The 16,352-nt window shown below is 41.0% G+C and overlaps 1 protein-coding gene across 2 annotated transcripts in view; it reads left to right on the top strand.

Annotated features, from left to right (window-relative positions):
- Positions 1-16,352, top strand: part of NIPAL2 (NIPA like domain containing 2) — a 49,159-nt gene that overhangs the window by 19,057 nt on the left and 13,750 nt on the right. For both annotated transcript variants that reach the window (XM_065668690.1, XM_065668689.1), the window contains exons 3-5: positions 1,694-1,865; positions 9,860-9,919; positions 11,905-12,026. In XM_065668690.1, the coding sequence (XP_065524762.1) occupies positions 1,694-1,865; positions 9,860-9,919; positions 11,905-12,026 (354 nt within the window). The remainder of the gene's footprint in view (positions 1-1,693; positions 1,866-9,859; positions 9,920-11,904; positions 12,027-16,352) is intronic.

The raw sequence follows: 16,352 nt of genomic DNA, 5'->3' as shown, positions 1-16,352 counted from the left end.
TTTTATTGTTCCCTCTTCCCTTTCCCACCATGTAGTCAGTTACCCTCCCTATCTTCCCTCTAGCTAGTTATCAGCCAAAGAACAGCCCACCATTTGCAATGTTTTTCAGCTGGATTATATACAGCCTCCACCTAAATACCATCCACGCACACTACTATGCAAAGCAGGCAGGCATCTGGGGAAAGCAGGCTGTCAGAGAGCACTGGGCTCACTCTCCCGTGTTCCCCACACATCTTTTCAATCACACTGTGCCCTCAAGAGTTATTTCTACAAGAATCCTGGGGAGAAACCAGAGCCCAGGGTACAGTTAAGAACTTGTCCTATTGGTTTTCAGCAGAAACTTAGATTCTTGATTTGAATATTATTTAATATTCATTTCAATCAGATCTTTGGGCTTTTTTTGATCCATTTTTTTGTTTATAAAAATGGAACATGAAAAATCCTGGGTGTTACTGTGAATTGCTAGCCTGTGCCTCAAGGAAGTTTGATTTCCTTGCGCTCCTTTTCGTTTTGGAGGGCTAAGCTTCCTAGGATTTCATCTCCTGAACATGTTCCACAGCATGAAGCTGCAGTAATGTGCAGTGTCCTCTCAACAACAGGAATGACTGAGGCTATGGTGTACCACAGATGTTACTGTTTGGCCCATACTCTGTAAAGCAGAGTAGAATTGGAGTATGAGGAAAATTGCAGCTTCCTGGGGACTCTGCAAAGACACTTCCAAAGTCAAATATCAAGTGTTGGAGAACAAAAATTATTTTACCACCCTTTATACTATAATAACTGTCATTTGGTTTACAGTATTTTTGACCCATGTGCAGAGAGGCTGGTGAGAAATCTGAGAAAGGAAACACTGTTCTGCAGAACTCATGTGGTAAACATTGCATCCTTCCCAATCGTGACACCTTCCTGAAGGAGACCAGTGTGATCATCGTCAAATCATCTTGTTATATACAGGTTCTTGTTGTACAGCCAGAGAGAAAACAATTACAACACGTGTCAATGATGCCTTCCCCGTGTAACAAGAAATACTGCCAAAGTGTTGCCTGAGTATATATAATACCTGTTGATACAGCTATAACTGGTTTTCCTTCTGAAAATGATGCTTCACCCAAGATCTCATTGTTAGGTCAAACAGGAGACTGTAGCCAAATCCTGAAATCTATCTAATTAATTTAGAGTTCTCCCTACAGCAGAAGCGATTCAGTGCTGCCTTTTTTATTTTGAAATCATGTTTCTGGCGAGCCTGTGTAACATGGAGCAGGAACACCATGTTACCTGGTTCCCTTCTCCCAGTTTGTGGCCACAGTTCTAATTCTGCCCCATCTCCTCCTGCTTTTAATTGTTTCCAGATTCCCAGCACAGCTGCCAAGCTTTGCTCTGGGAGAAGAACAAAGGTGTGTAGTGATAGCTTGGAAGCACTACCTAGTTAGTATTCACTTAATAATTTTCAGATTTATTCAGAAGTCTAACTTCTCAGCCGTTTCCACCACAGCTAAGAAAGCACACATCTGAAGCAGCTCTGAGTTAACAAAAAGCTCTGCAACAACAAGCTGAAAGTCATGTTTAAAAAGGAAACCTTGACGCACCTGGAATTTTAATTTGACAGCCCCCTTAATTATTCCACTTTTGTCAGATATACGAACACAATGGAAGTCTTTCTTTTCATGTCTGTTCCTAATAATTAATTTTCTAGAAATGCACTCATCTCCGACTGGCTTGCCAAACGGAGCCGAAGCCCTACTACATGAGCAAGCAATGGTGGTGTGCGACCACCCTCCTGGGGCTTGGAGAGGTGGGCAATTTCACAGCCTATGGATTTGCCCCCATTGCCCTTGTCGCGCCACTGGGATGTGTATCTGTCATAGGTGAGATGGTTTGCCATTTCTTGCTTGGGTGCATTAATTGAACACTTGTGTGTAACTAGAGGAATAATACTTCAGGAACTGCAGCAGGAACAGAGGGGGGAAAATGTTAATGTTGTGGTTTGAAAAGGAATTATTCATATAATTACATGAGCTGACAGTTTAACACAAACCCTCTACTTAGAGATTCTTTTAATATCTTTCTTTTTCTGTAGTTTTGCCTTTTGTGTCACTCTGTGCCCTCTAGCTCTTAGCAGTTGGTCACCCGTTCATGTACCAGCCTTGCTAGCTCTGCAAGCCTCAGAAGTGGGGGGCTGGCATCCTGTTGACTGCACAGATCTGTGGTCTGATCCTGAGTACTTGCAGTGTATTTTCCATGTTCCGATCACACCAAGTGGTTTCTGCTGCCCATCACCATAATTCATGTTGACATGAGCAAGCTTTCTTGACTCTTTGCAGCATGTGAGAAAAAGGGCCTAGAAACTCCCTGAAATGTTTAGTTTATTTATGGACATTATCAAAATTAATTTGTTCTTTCATGTGTAAATTAGTTGGATGTTAGCAGAAGTCCCGTCCTTAGGTCTCATTTGTTACGATCTTTGTATTTTTTGTAATTAACATATTGACAGGTATGAGATAAAGATGTTTCTTTGATAAGGAAACATACATTTTAAAGTATGTTGTCATGTTGTGCTAATGCAGAGTGGACAGGGCAATACTATACAAACGCTGTGAAAAAAAGGAATACAGGGTGCAGCTATATCCCTTAATTGAGTTATTTTATATCCACAGCTGAAACACTTGGGGCTGAGATAGCACAACAGCTCTGAATACACTGGAGGTCATTTCCTTGCTGTTCATAAATGATAACATTTCATGGTCTGTCTCTAGCTACCAGTGTCATGCTTGTAAGTGACATTGCAGTGAGTGATTCTGCATAAGAAGGTAGAAAAGATGAATTACCTTCCCAGTGGACTGCTCAGCTGTAGTGGAAAGAGGCAGCCGACCATATGTGGGTACAATTTAGCAGAGATAGTAGGGGAAGGAAACTGCAGGCAATTTACTTTAACCTTTCATGTTAAACCATTGCAGAATTTAGGAGAATGAGATACAAAGCCATGGTAGTTCACCCTTGTAGGAAAGATTTCTCAAAGGAATGAGATATTATCTGAGATGAAAATATAAATTAGTATGACCTATCCCAAAGGAGGAGTTTGCTTTGGTAGATGAGGATTGGGTTAGGGATCAGCTATGCAAACTGGACATCTGTAAATCGATGGGTCCGGATGGAATGCACCCACGGGTGCTGAGGGAGCTGGCGGAGGTCATTGCTAGGCCACTTTCCATCATCTTTGGTAAGTCGTGGGAAATGGGCGAGGTGCCTGAGGATTGGCGGATGGCAAAGGTCACACCAATCTATAAGAAGGGCAAGAAGGAGGACCCGGGTAATTATAGACCGGTCAGCCTTACCTCCATCCCTGGAAAGATGATGGAACAACTTATTCTTGACTCCATCACTAGGCATATCAAGGATGAGGGGGTCATTAAGAACAGCCAACATGGTTTTATGAGGGGGAAGTCATGTATGACCAACCTTATAGCCTTCTATGAGGAAGTGACTAGGTGGAGGGATGATGGTAGAGCGGTAGATGTAGTTTTTCTTGATTTCAGTAAGGCATTTGATACTGTCTCCCACAGCATCCTCATAGATAAGCTGAGGAAGTGTGGGCTTGACGATCAAGTAGTGAGGTGGATCGAGAACTGGTTGAAAGGAAGAAGGCAGAGAGTTGTGGTCAATGGCGCAGAATCTAGCTGGAGGTCTGTGACTAGTGGAGTTCCTCAGGGGTCGGTGCTGGGACCGGTGCTGTTTAATATTTTCATCAATGACCTGGATGAGGGAACTGAGTGCACCCTCAGCAAGTTTGCTGATGACACAAAACTGGGAGGAGTGGCTGACACACCAGAGGACTGTGCTGCCATTCAGCGAGACCTGGACAGGCTGGAGAGTTGGGCGGGGAGAAACTGGATGAAATTTAACAAGGGCAAGTGTAGAGTCTTGCATCTGGGGAAGAAAAACCCCATGTACCAGTACAGGTTGGGGGTTGACCTGCTGGAAAGTAGTGAAGGGGAAAGGGACCTGGGGGTCCTGGTGGATAGGAGGATGACCATGAGCCAGCAATGTGCTCTTGTGGCCAAGAAGGCAAATGGCATCTTAGGGTGCATTAGAAAGGGAGTGGTTAGTAGGTCAAGAGAGGTTCTCCTCCCCCTCTACTCAGCCTTGGTGAGGCCGCATCTGGAATATTGCGTCCAGTTCTGGGCCCCTCTGTTCAAGAAGGACAGGGAATTGCTTGAAGGAGTCCAGCGCAGAGCCACAAAGATGATTAAGGGAGTGGAACATCTCCCTTATGAGGAGAGGCTGAGGGAGCTGGGTCTCTTTAGCTTGCAAAAGAGGAGACTGAGGGGTGACCTCATCAATGTTTACAAATATGTAAAGGGTAGGTGTCAGGATGATGGAACTAGGCTTTTTTCAGTGATATCCAGTGATAGGACAAGGGGCAATGGGTGTAAACTGGAGCATAGGAAGTTCCACGTTAACATCAGGAAGAACTTCTTTACTGTAAGAGTGACAGAGCACTGGAACAGGCTGCCCAGGGGGGTTGTGGAGTCTCCTACACTGGAGATATTCAAGGCCCGCCTGGACAAGTTCCTGTGTGATGTCCTGTAGGTTACCCTGCTCTTGCAGGGGGGTTGGACTAGATGATCTTTTTAGGTCCCTTCCAACCCTTGGGATTCTGTGATTCTGTGATTCTGTGATTCTGTGATTTTGGTGGCAGTAGTTGTATCTTTAACACCTGTAGACTTTTCCAGGTGTATCTGAACATAAATGGACATTAACCTATTTAATGTGTTGCCCAAACTGAATAAAATGCAATAAGAAAGAAGTGAAAAGCACCAGGAAGGGAAAAAAATGCCATTAGCTATTAAACTGTTACAAAGTAGGTGTCGTATTTAGGGTTGGTTTTTATCTGGGCAGATTCCTTCTTCTTTACCTTTGCAATGTGTGAAAAATGTTGCATCTGTTTCCTCCATTCTCCATTTCCTCTTACTTACAACAAATACCAAGAAACCATTTTCTGAACTGTTATAGCTTGTTATATCTTTTTCTTTTTCTTTTTTTTCTTTAACTGACCCAAAATGCTTATCCTGGAAGACCCCAGAAAGCACTTTAATATCTTATATTCCATTCCCATATATCGGCTGACAGTATCCATTTCATAGCCCAAACAATAGAGCTATCTGAAATTTTATTTAGTCTAGCAAACATTCCCTTAAGGAAGAGAAAGTAAAAATGATGTAGACAGCCAACTACAGCAATAACTTCCCAGTAACACTTCCTACCACTAGATACTTCCTTGTCTTCTGAAATTAAAGCCAAAGAGAAACAGAGCATCCTTTCCATTTTGGAAGAATTCATTATTTAGGGCAATGACAAAATGACCAAGACACATGTGCATCATCTACTAAAAGTGAGCAAAGGATAATTCAGTCATCAGGTCTTCCATTTTAAAAGATCAAGCAATATTTTTCTCATTAAGCTGTGACTTCTTTTAGGTGGTGGAGGGTGGGCTTGGCACAGTCTGGTTGACAGTTGTTCTGTGGTACTGTTAAATGTGTGTCTTTCATAAGTTAATTTTTTAAATGAAGAACTTAAGCAGCTGATAACAAACTCCAAATGTGTATCTGAACCCTGAGTCCACCCTTCTGATAAACCTTTTTTCCAGATTTGGTGTCAACGCATCCCACATGGTAACAGCTGATTCTCACTGACACTGGGTACTCAGAACCTACTGCATACTGAGGGACATGTGTTTTGCAGTATGCCTGATCATCTAGGGGATTCTTTGCAGATCTCTGTCACTCTTGGTCTGTGTGACAATTTTCCTTTGCTTGGAAACTAAGGTTTTGGTGAAGGATAAGGCAGACAGGAGTGTGTCCAGAACGGATTTGGGCTATACCCATCATATATCTCCAGCCCTCTGAGACGGGAAGCATCCTGGGGCTTAAAATAGATGGAGCCACCAGCAATTATGCTCTGCTACCACATTTGACTGCATCCAATTGGATTTTGCACTTAACCCGGTATCAATTAAATAGTGAAAAGTTTGTGCCTCATTCTACTGAGCTGGGTGCGCTAATGGCTGGGTTTAGAAAGAATCCAGCACCACAGACCATGGATTGGCATGACACCAGTAGATTTTAATTTGGGTTTTTTAGAATTAAGCTACAAAGACTATATTTTTCTTCTTACACAGTGGAAGTATTTCTGTGTGTGGTTGCAATGATGCAAGCTCTACATCTGTTCAGGGTTTTAAATAGTTTGAGAAGACAGCAGTTGTTTTCTTCAAGAAGAGAAATTGGTAAATTTTTAATTTAAAAGTGGAGGAGTAATACATGTTCAATGTGATCATTAAAAAGCTTTTTATACTTAAAAATTAAAAATCATTTTACATGTAGCTTGGGTAATTTTAGGCTGTTGTGGGTTTTAGCTCATTGTCTTGGTTTTGATTGCAGAAATAACTCTGGAGCGGGGGAGGTGCTAGAGGCCAGTGGTATCAGAGGTCATTTCTTCTGCAGTTTTCATCATTCTGTAGAGCATTATTTTACACATAACTTGTTTAGACTTATATTGTTGAGATCCCTTTGCATTTTTATATGCTTCTTCTAAATAGCTGTAGGGCAAGAAATTGCTTTAGGTCTGAAAACTGATATTCCTGAGGGTGCTTTAGGAAAAGGTTTCTCAGATATTCTCACAGAAATGGGAATATTTCTCCCACTCACTGTAATGTAACATCTTTGTGGCCTAAGAATCTGGGATTTTGAAACTGTTACTATTGAGAAGTGGGTTCACCAGGCTATTCTTTAAAATGCTTTATTTGTACTTGGCTAGAAGATGCAACAAAAGGATTTTCAGGGCTCTTCCTTTTCTCTGTGGTGTGTTTATAATGCAGTTTCCAGAATTTAGCTCACCTTAATGGTTTCTCTTTTGAGTAATTGCTCTGATATTTGGCTTGCTTTTCTTTATAAGAATATTGGCATTAAGGCTAGGGAAAAATGTTTCATGTTTTGTCCACCACTTGTGCAGTACTAATATTTAATCATGTTAGAAATGCTAATGCAGGATAGCTGTCAAGGGCTTATGGACCAATGGACTGAATTCTGTAATATCTTCCTCTGTATTCAGTGTACCAGTAGAATCTATCATATAAACTAGCTGTGATGAATTTGTTCCCAGATGTCTTGAGCAGAGCTAGCTCTCTCAGAGCTATCTCCGTTAAAGAATATCTATGTGGCTATGCATATAAGTATTCTGTAAGTTTCTTCAAATTTCTGTTAATCCTCCCTTACACAGAGCTATCGCCCTGAAGGAGACCCAGGTCCTACCAGGTCTAAATGCATCCATCCTCTCACATGCAGATCCTCTCTCTTGTCTACCCTAAAATGACCCACAGTAAGTCAGCAGACTAGTTTTTCTTGACCTCCTTCTGCCCTCCCCTTGGACAAGAGTCTATCCAAGATGTAGACATGACAAGATGAAGGAGCTTGTAAACTGATAGTGTCAGGACAGGGAGATGAATTGTCTGTATGCAGACTCCACCATGGAGATGATGATGCAGGCACTCAAAACCAGCTGTGATTTATCCACCAACGCCTGCAGAGTGCACATGGACTTGCCTGTCCTCGTGCTTTGTGCACGGGCATTAGGAGACATCTGTGTTTCCTGTCCTTCTCCGCATGGGAGAGAGATGCTTTATTCTGCCCCAAGGCTGTGAACAGTGCTCCTTTCTCCAAAGCAGCTCATTTCCTTCTGAATGTGCTTAATAAAAATGCTTGGGTACCATTTTTTAATATTCTTTTCATACTATCCTTCAGCTAAACCACATTCCTCTCATGACTGGCATTCAGACTTTTTCTTGTCCCCCTCTTACTATGCAGACTCTGGATCCCTTGTGGAAATAAGGCTGCTCCCCATCCTCCATCCTCTTAACCTCCTGCTCATTTGAGCTGCAGTGACTACCTTGCCTCATCATCTTCCCAGATCTTGTTGACTGTGTGACAGACTACAAGATCTTGAGCTGGTGATGACTTAAAGCATCTCCAAGTGTTGCTGTACTGGGATGGTCCTGAATATCATCTTGGAAGGTAGACTGAGGGTCTGTCTGTATAAAGCATACTTTCAGGTCACATCTTAAAATGTGACTAGCAGCAACCACATCACCACAGCTTCAGCTCTGCTCAACAGATTTAGTGCAGAATCAACTGGGTGAACTTAAACTTCATCATTAGGTGGAGGTAGACCCTTAAGTTGCATAAAACAGTGTAAATGTTTGGTCTCAAAGCAAAATGTTTTTCTTGTTGCACAGACTGAGAGAGGTGTAAACATTAGTCTGAATCATGGCTAGTACTCCTCCTTTGGTATTTCACCCAGTGAAACGGGTACAGAAATATCCTGCAGAATGGGTGGGTAAACCTAGGTAGCTCTGCTAATACCAGAGTTGCCTGGATACCAGTGTCTTTTCTCCAGGAGAGTTGTCACTGAAACATCAACTAAAGAAAATTGTGTCAGGCAGCTTACTTTCAGTGAGACATTTTCAGTTGAAAATTCTTTTATTGCGCTTAATCATTTGCATAGATCTCCATCACTCTTGATGCAGTTTAAATTTATGACTTCTGCTATATCTCATTTTCTACTGACTGGGTAACAAAGACATGATGCTGAATTCTAGTTCTCCGTTTACCTCGTGGTATGAGCCCCTCTAGATTTATCTAGAGTATATCTACTAGCTAACCACAAATTCAATTTTCCATCTGAACAATAGAGTTAATGAAGCAAAGAACTGTTATTTCAAAAATAAACCTAGAATTTCATGCTGTAGACAGGAACAGAGCTCTTGTAACAGCATCCTGTGGTTTAGGTTCAATGTGTCCCTTCACTGTCCCTCCTGGGCAGAGTCTTTCTTTGAGCTTTCTAAATGAATCTAACATTACTGATGCATCTCTCCTGAATGGCTTTCTTCATCTCTCTTTTATACAGGAGCTATTCAGCCTCTTTTGCTTCTCCTTAGAGGTAGATGTTCTAATGTTGTATGCTGGAATAGAGCCATCTCTCCCAGGTGGCCCACAGTCTCATCCATCTTAAGTCCAAATCCCTTCTTCCCTTTCTAGCACATGTCCACACTGAGCTGCTTACCAGAAATCCTGGCCTGACCACTACTGCTGCTCACCCACTCCCTTGCTGCTCATTGCAAAGAGGCCGGTCTAGAAGCTGGCAGAGAAGAGCTGAAAAAGAGTGGCCCAGGGAACAGGAGGTTATACTCAGGGTTCAGTTCCGTTTTTCTCCTCCCTTATTACAAGTTCCTTCAGACCACGGGCAGTGCTCCTGTATAGTATATAGGCTGGTTCTTACACCCACTTGTTTGCAGGTATCGTGATCACTCTGTTGGTTCATTGTTGAGTATGGTTTTGCAGTGGCTTTCTTCCTCTTGATTGTACTGCTGCTTCTTTACTTAAAAGTTTTTAATACATTAAAGTCTAAAGAAGCAGAATTCTATATCTCTATGAGACAATTTGTCTTGAGGAAGCCCATATACTGAGTTGGTAGCAAAATGAGGAGTGAAACAGTAAGGCTGATTGGTGCCCAGCTTTCTTTGACACTTCCACATATGACTGAATCAGAGCAGTTTAAGCACTGTCTGCGTGGGAGACGGGAAGGCTATTGCATCTCTTCAACCACATAAAAGCCTGCTGGATACATTTAAAATCTTACAAAAACTGAGGATTCATTGGTTGCCGGAATGGACTCCTGGATGGCTGTATCCTGGTATGGTGCAATCACCACAGCCGTGAGATATATATATAAACTTGGCCTAGGGCAGCTTTTTGCTATAGCACTTGATATTCTAAGAAATATAAAAACTATCTTTATATTTCTGTTCTAGGTAGTGCATTTATTTCTGTCTTATTCCTAAAGAAGACCATGAGGACTGCTGATATATTGGGTAAGTAAGCATTTGCTATTATGGACATGTGTGTCACCATATGCTTAGCAAGCTGTAACTCATGCAGCCCCCCACCTTCACACTCCCACTTTCCCAAACAAGTGTTTCGAGGCAGATACTTTCAAAACTGGGAAGAAGCAACAAAAAGGGAGAGAATCTTCAAGGCATGTGGAAAAGACTGCATTCCCGACTCCTCTGCTCTTAAACTCGTAACTCATTTCTTATGTGCTCTTTTTGCTCAAATTAATTTTCATTGTCTATTTTTGCCTCTGAGGTTGTATTTAGTATTATTTTTATGAGCTCAACACTTTAATAAAAACAATGAAGCTATTTACATGTTCATTCAAATGCAAGTTCTTTTTTTCTTACTGCATAGACACTGCACAAAAATTCAAGCTCAATTAAAAGTGACAACTTCCCTTTTGGTATTAATTTTATCACTTCAAAGAACAAATAATCAAGTTGTCAAGTGTTTTGTTGGGAAACAGTCTTCACTGTAAAAGCATGTCAAATTTGTCTGTGTACAAGGCTTTTTTGCATAACAGAACTGCCCAGTTTGAACGCAGTAATAGTTAGAGACAAGCATATTTCAGGGTTTGGGCTTTACACCAGGCCATCTCAGCTGGGACAGTGCACCTGATGTTGCTGCAGGGCACCTGATACTTCTGTGGGTTTCCTAGCATCTAAGCTTGATTGTTTGTACTATAAGGAGGACATCCCAGCTGTACTCATGTTTTGGAGAGATCTGTCTAGTATTGTTCCAGGAATACTATAAAACATTTATTTAGGTTTGGAATCCAAGTTTGCCAGCTCAGCTGCTACGTTCAAAATCTCCCCCCCCTCTTTGACTGATCATGTTTCCCTTATGGCCTTACACATTGTGTGTTGCTTTAACTAGTGTTCAGTACTGATTTATTTTATTTCTGTGTTCGACTTCGCAAGAAGGATTTAACAATGTTACTACATTCCATAGGAATGAGCTGTATGATGGGAAATATGGTGATGTTTTTGCAAGCACATAAATATAGAACAGTTCTGCTTTTCCAAAGGAATTGTGTGCGATAGCAGTGCCAACAAAGCCCTCCGGATGTGCTTTGTTTTGTATTCCTGAGCCTTGTATTCCATACCGATTTATAGGTTTGCCAAGAATTTTAAAGATTACTTAAAAACAAAATTGATTAGCTAACATCTTCCTTAATCCAATACAGTTTATGAGCTCAGGATCGGCTCACTTCTATCTTGATACCTCAATGAACATCTGTGTTTGTCAGCTGGCTGTCCACAAGGCAGAACTTCCAGATTTTTATTAAAAGCACAATAATGCAAGTTTGACCTTGAAAAGGGGCCCTGGCAACCTAATGGCTGAACAGTCTTCTCCAAATCAACCTTTTATAAAACAGTTCATAGGTCTGCAAATACAACAGGGAGCAGCCAAAATGTTGGCTTTGTGACAACTTCGCATAAGCACTGGACTGGAAGATGTGTTGTGCCTAATGTTTCCAGGGCAGGTCCTTAGCTGGTGCAGATCTCAGCGGCTACACCAGCTTTGGAAGAGTTATGTTTATTTACACTGATTAATGATCTAGCTGTCTGCCTCAGTAAGCAACTTGTCCTTTCAGTTTAGGATAATTTTATGTGACCTGCTTTGTGCCTGTGAGAAACACAAAGAATCGATTCTCCTTTGTCATGGACTTGCTATTAGAATTGGGAATATTTGAAAATGCATTACTGGGTAGGAATCCTAATTCATGAGGCTTTACTGACAGCTTTTCTTTTTTTTCATATTTCCAAATTCCTTTGAGTCTTTAGTAAAAATTACACTAGGTAAGACCACAAATACAAGCCAACCCAGTTACCTAAGCCCAGATATGATTAGATGGACTTAAATTTTCTTCTAGAAATTATTTTGAAATCAGCTGGAGAGCAAGGATGACCATGATTACCAAATATTATATTGCTGAAATAACATGTGCTTTTCTTTAAAGGAGGAACACTGTCAGTAACAGGTACATACTTGTTGGTGACATTTGCTCCAAATGTATCCCAAGAGATCACAGCAAGACAAGTACAGAACTACTTAGTGAGTTGGCCTTTTTTGGTATATGCGGTGAGTATTTGGTTCATACTACTTCCTAAACCAGAAAAATTTGGATTATTGGGTATTTTGTAGCATCATGAATTAGTGGCAGAAAAACTGCTCCTGAAGGTAAATTGCGTGGTTTTCATTGAAGAGAGAGACAGAGAATCTGGGTCATCACCCCAGTCCCCAAATACGTTGATGTGCAGATGTCTTTTGAAGTACATGCCACGGGAAAGTCACAGATTTGCAGGATTAACGAATAGAAATATTTGGGGGTTTGGTAGACTTGAGGGAAAACCTAAATATGGTACTACTTTTATTTCCTGTATATGTGTTCATGCCACACTGTCTGCATGTACATATAAGTTACAGGGATTTTCTGGAATGTGATGGACTTGTACTTTTACAAATCAGGCTATATATATGTTCTGGGTCCTGCTATTTCTTTTCATATCACTCCATTTTATCCCCGTATTGTTAAGCCTGGCTGAAAGGAGCTTTTTATGGAGTTGAGATGTGGAGAGGCAGCCTGCTTCATTGTCACTCAGGTTAATCTGAACCTGAGTTTGAATTTGAATACAGAAATACGATTCTGATTAAAGTATCTGTATACAAACTTCAAATACCATATATCATCTTTGATGTTTTTAATTAGCATCAGGAACAAGACCAGAGTGAGTAGGAGGGATTTTTCTCTCTCTTTTCCTCTGGAATGCTGAAAATTTGTTCCTCCAGCTGAATGTAAAAACGCAATATAGGAGATTCAGAAGCAGTTTTTCCTGGTAAAGTGACTCACTTGGGTTATGTTATTAGTGCCCAGGCTTTTCTCAGTAGGAAGCTCAGAAAGCCACTGAGTTGACAGTTTAAGCATCTCAATCTTTCTTCCAGCCTGCAGATACATGTATCTAACTATCCATAGGACTACTGATTAAGCAGAAAGTATATGATACCACAGCAAATGTTGATTCTCTTGATCATTTTTTTTTGTGTGTGTGTGCATTTTAAGAGCTCCTGAAAGATGGTGATACAGCTCAGTGGAAGAAGTTACTAATCGTACTGCATAAATCACAGCATACACTTTCAGTCAGGCAGTAGAGAGGCTTTTGAAGGCAATGCCTAGCCTAAGAGTTTTGGGGTACTCAGTGGGGTACTCAGTAGGGTACTCAGCCTCAGAAAGAGCTTCAGCAAATCCATGTAACCAGCAGAGGGAGAGGGACCTCTCTAAGACGAAGTTCAGAACACGGGTCTCTGTGCTCACTGGAGAACCCTCTCTCTTTCCTATTGAATATTCCCCTCGATCATGCAGTTCTACCTACAGGTACTAAAACAGCCTAACATTTTAGGCACTGATTTTAAATTGCTGACTCAAACACTTGCATAGAGGTGGTGGAGGGAGAAAACTCCACATCCACAGCCAGTGACACCAGAAATTTCTGTGCCATATCCTGTTCGCATTTTTCTTAAAACCAACAGAATCAACAGCTAAAGGGCTTTTTCCCATCTGAGGACTTTTTTGACTTTATTTCAGGAAAAGTTGATAAGAACACAGTTGACTGCCTAGGAAGACTGTGCTGTGTTCTTCTTAGGAGACATTATGAGGAGGTGGTAGGTAAAGCCTGGACTTCTTTCCCCTCTTCTCTCTTCTTGCCTCAGCCAGCATCCAATTCTACATGTACAACATGGGTTGTAGAAGGAGCAAGTACACAGCAAATCTTGTTGACTCTACAACATACTGAGCTGTATTTGCTCATTCTGTTTCCTGGATTCATCTGCTTTGAGCTTCTTCTGTCCAAAAAAGAAAGGAATGGCTCTACGAGAGACTCTGAGATACCAGCCTGGTTATCTTGGTATGCTGCTAGAGGTTCAAGCAAACCCTCCTGTAAACATTCTCTTTGGGCAACGAATTAGCTCTTCATAGCTGTTTGTAAAATGCTTAGCACAGGTTGACTGCTGAGATATAAAAAAGCACGGCAGAAGCTGCAGAGCTTACAGTATAAATATAGAGCGAGGAGACAGTACAGCAGAATAATGCAGCCCAACAGCCTTTCTTAAAGTACCCCCAAAGTGTTGTCTGCTGAGAAATACAAAGCCCCAACGGTACAAAATGTTCTGTGTGGGTGATAAACCATCCCCATGTGGCATCCTACTGGCATCAGAGGAGTTCTGCAGAAATAGCCTCTAGTTCCCACATAAGACAACTTTGAGTCACCTCCTGAGACTCTGCAGTAGCATAATTATGTCTGAACAAGAATGACTATTCTAGCTTGTTTTTTTCTTTTGCTTATATGTACTTTGAGTCACTACAGAAGACATCAATTATATTTGAAGCTCTTAGGTTTCCCTAAGCAGAATCTTAGTGAGTATTGGCTCATTAATATTTAATCTCTGTAAAATCAGGTTCAAAGTGTTTCTACTTTTCCTTTGAAGTGCATAGAAGATCCTCATCATTTGTTGGTCCTTATGGTGCTGTATAACCCAGAAAAAACAGTTGAGGCAGACAATGTGATATTTTGTTCTGGTGCCTTCTGGTAATGCTTAGAAACATGGAAAACATAATTATGAAAAAATTGTTGATAAGATGTGGGCTTATGGAGACTTCAGTAGAGATTGGATGTAATAGCAAAAATGATTCTAAGCAGGTCAAGTTCCTTGAGTTCTTTTAAACAGAATATGTGAAGCTGATAATATCTACACACTTCCCATTCCTGGACTTTGTATTTAACACTACCACAGCTATCGGCTATGATGGCGAGTGCTATTTTGGGCAATTCTCAGGAGACTGCCATAGGCAGCAGCTGGGGCACCCCAGGAGGGTCCGTGTCTGTGTGAGGTCCTGTTAGAAGTCATGCACTTTGCTTGAATTGTGACTCAATGTGATGGCCTCTCCTTTGTCTTGCAATTAAAGGTGACCAGTTGGTGGGTCACTGAGCGACAGAGAACAGTGGAAGAACAGGTTGGGTGCTGGGCACCATGGTGTGAGAACTAAAGCAAGCCTGATGCAGAGGGATGTCACTCTAGAGGAAGAGGAGACCAGCTCTTCATATGAGATTACAAAGATTGTTAAACAAGGATTACCCCAGGAATGTTGTGGGTTTTTTAAACAACAACAAAATAGTATATTCTTCATGTTTTGGAAAAACAAAACCCACCAAAATTTTGTGGTTTGTTGTTGTTGGTGTTGATTTGGGTTTTTTTTTCTTATGATAAATATTTGATATTTTTTAAAGAAAGGTAGTATAAAACCCAAATTTGTGGTTTTAATGTTCTGAAATTCAATTGTTTCTCAGTTGTCTTTGGGAACAAGGGATCAGTGTGAAGGTTATCAAAAAATGAATTAAACATTACTATGTTCTGTTCATATTTTTTGAACATTACAAAACTGGGGGAGGTGTAATGTGGTAGAGAATTTTAGCAACTGAATGTAACTGATGACTGCTTTCCTGCTGTAGTCACTCCCCAAAATGAGAATTTGCTATGTTATATTATTTGAGTAACCTGGTCTAGTGGAAGGTGTCCCTGCCCGTGGCAAAGGGGTTAGAACTGGATGAACTCTAAGGTGCCTTCCAACCTAAACCATTTTGTTATTCTATGATACAACTGCTTCAAAAATGTCATCAGCGCAACACCCAGGTATTTTCTAGTCTAGTGTTGCCTTGTAGCAGCTGTTGATTAAAGAACAGAGTGGTGTTATAAAATGTAAAATATTGTGTTGGTGACAAACCCAAGGAGATAGACATGATATTTTTCTATGACTTGTTACGTTGGCAAAAAAGTATGATAAGCAGATTCAGTAATGATGACAAGCTCTTTCTCAGTCTTCTTTCCCCCACTTGATTACTTTCCAACATGCACAAAATACCTTCTCTTTCTCCATTGGCTGTGTTTTCATAAGTCTTCTGAGCTTCACAGAAGCTTTTTGGCTCTTGCACTTGGTGCTTTCTTTAGGCATAGAGAGGTATTTGGGCAACTCAGGTAAGAGGGAGAATACCCATGCTTTTGAGATGGCAAATGGCAACAATTACCAAGGGAATCTGCAAAAAGATACCATAACAGCAAGTCAGTAAACTTCATTGTCTACCGTTTACCTGTCAGTTATTGAAGGACCAAATTTGGACTATGTAGGCAAATCTGCTTAGCAGCTACTGATATCCCACAGTGTGGTCTACTAGTGTGCCATTGAACTTTCCAAGGTAAGCTCCTGATAGGCACCTGTGATTTGAGAACCACCACAAGAGATAAATGTTTTCCTTCTTGTGATGTATGGCAGAAAACAAGAAATACAGTGTTTTGGGGGGGAAGTTTTTTTTTTTTTTTTTTTTTTTTGTAGGACTGGAGAGAAGAGCTAATTTGGTA

This window comes from Lathamus discolor, chromosome 2 (assembly GCF_037157495.1).
Source record: "Lathamus discolor isolate bLatDis1 chromosome 2, bLatDis1.hap1, whole genome shotgun sequence".
Classification (NCBI taxonomy): domain Eukaryota; kingdom Metazoa; phylum Chordata; class Aves; order Psittaciformes; family Psittacidae; genus Lathamus; species Lathamus discolor.
This window is presented reverse-complemented; position numbering and strand designations above follow the sequence as displayed.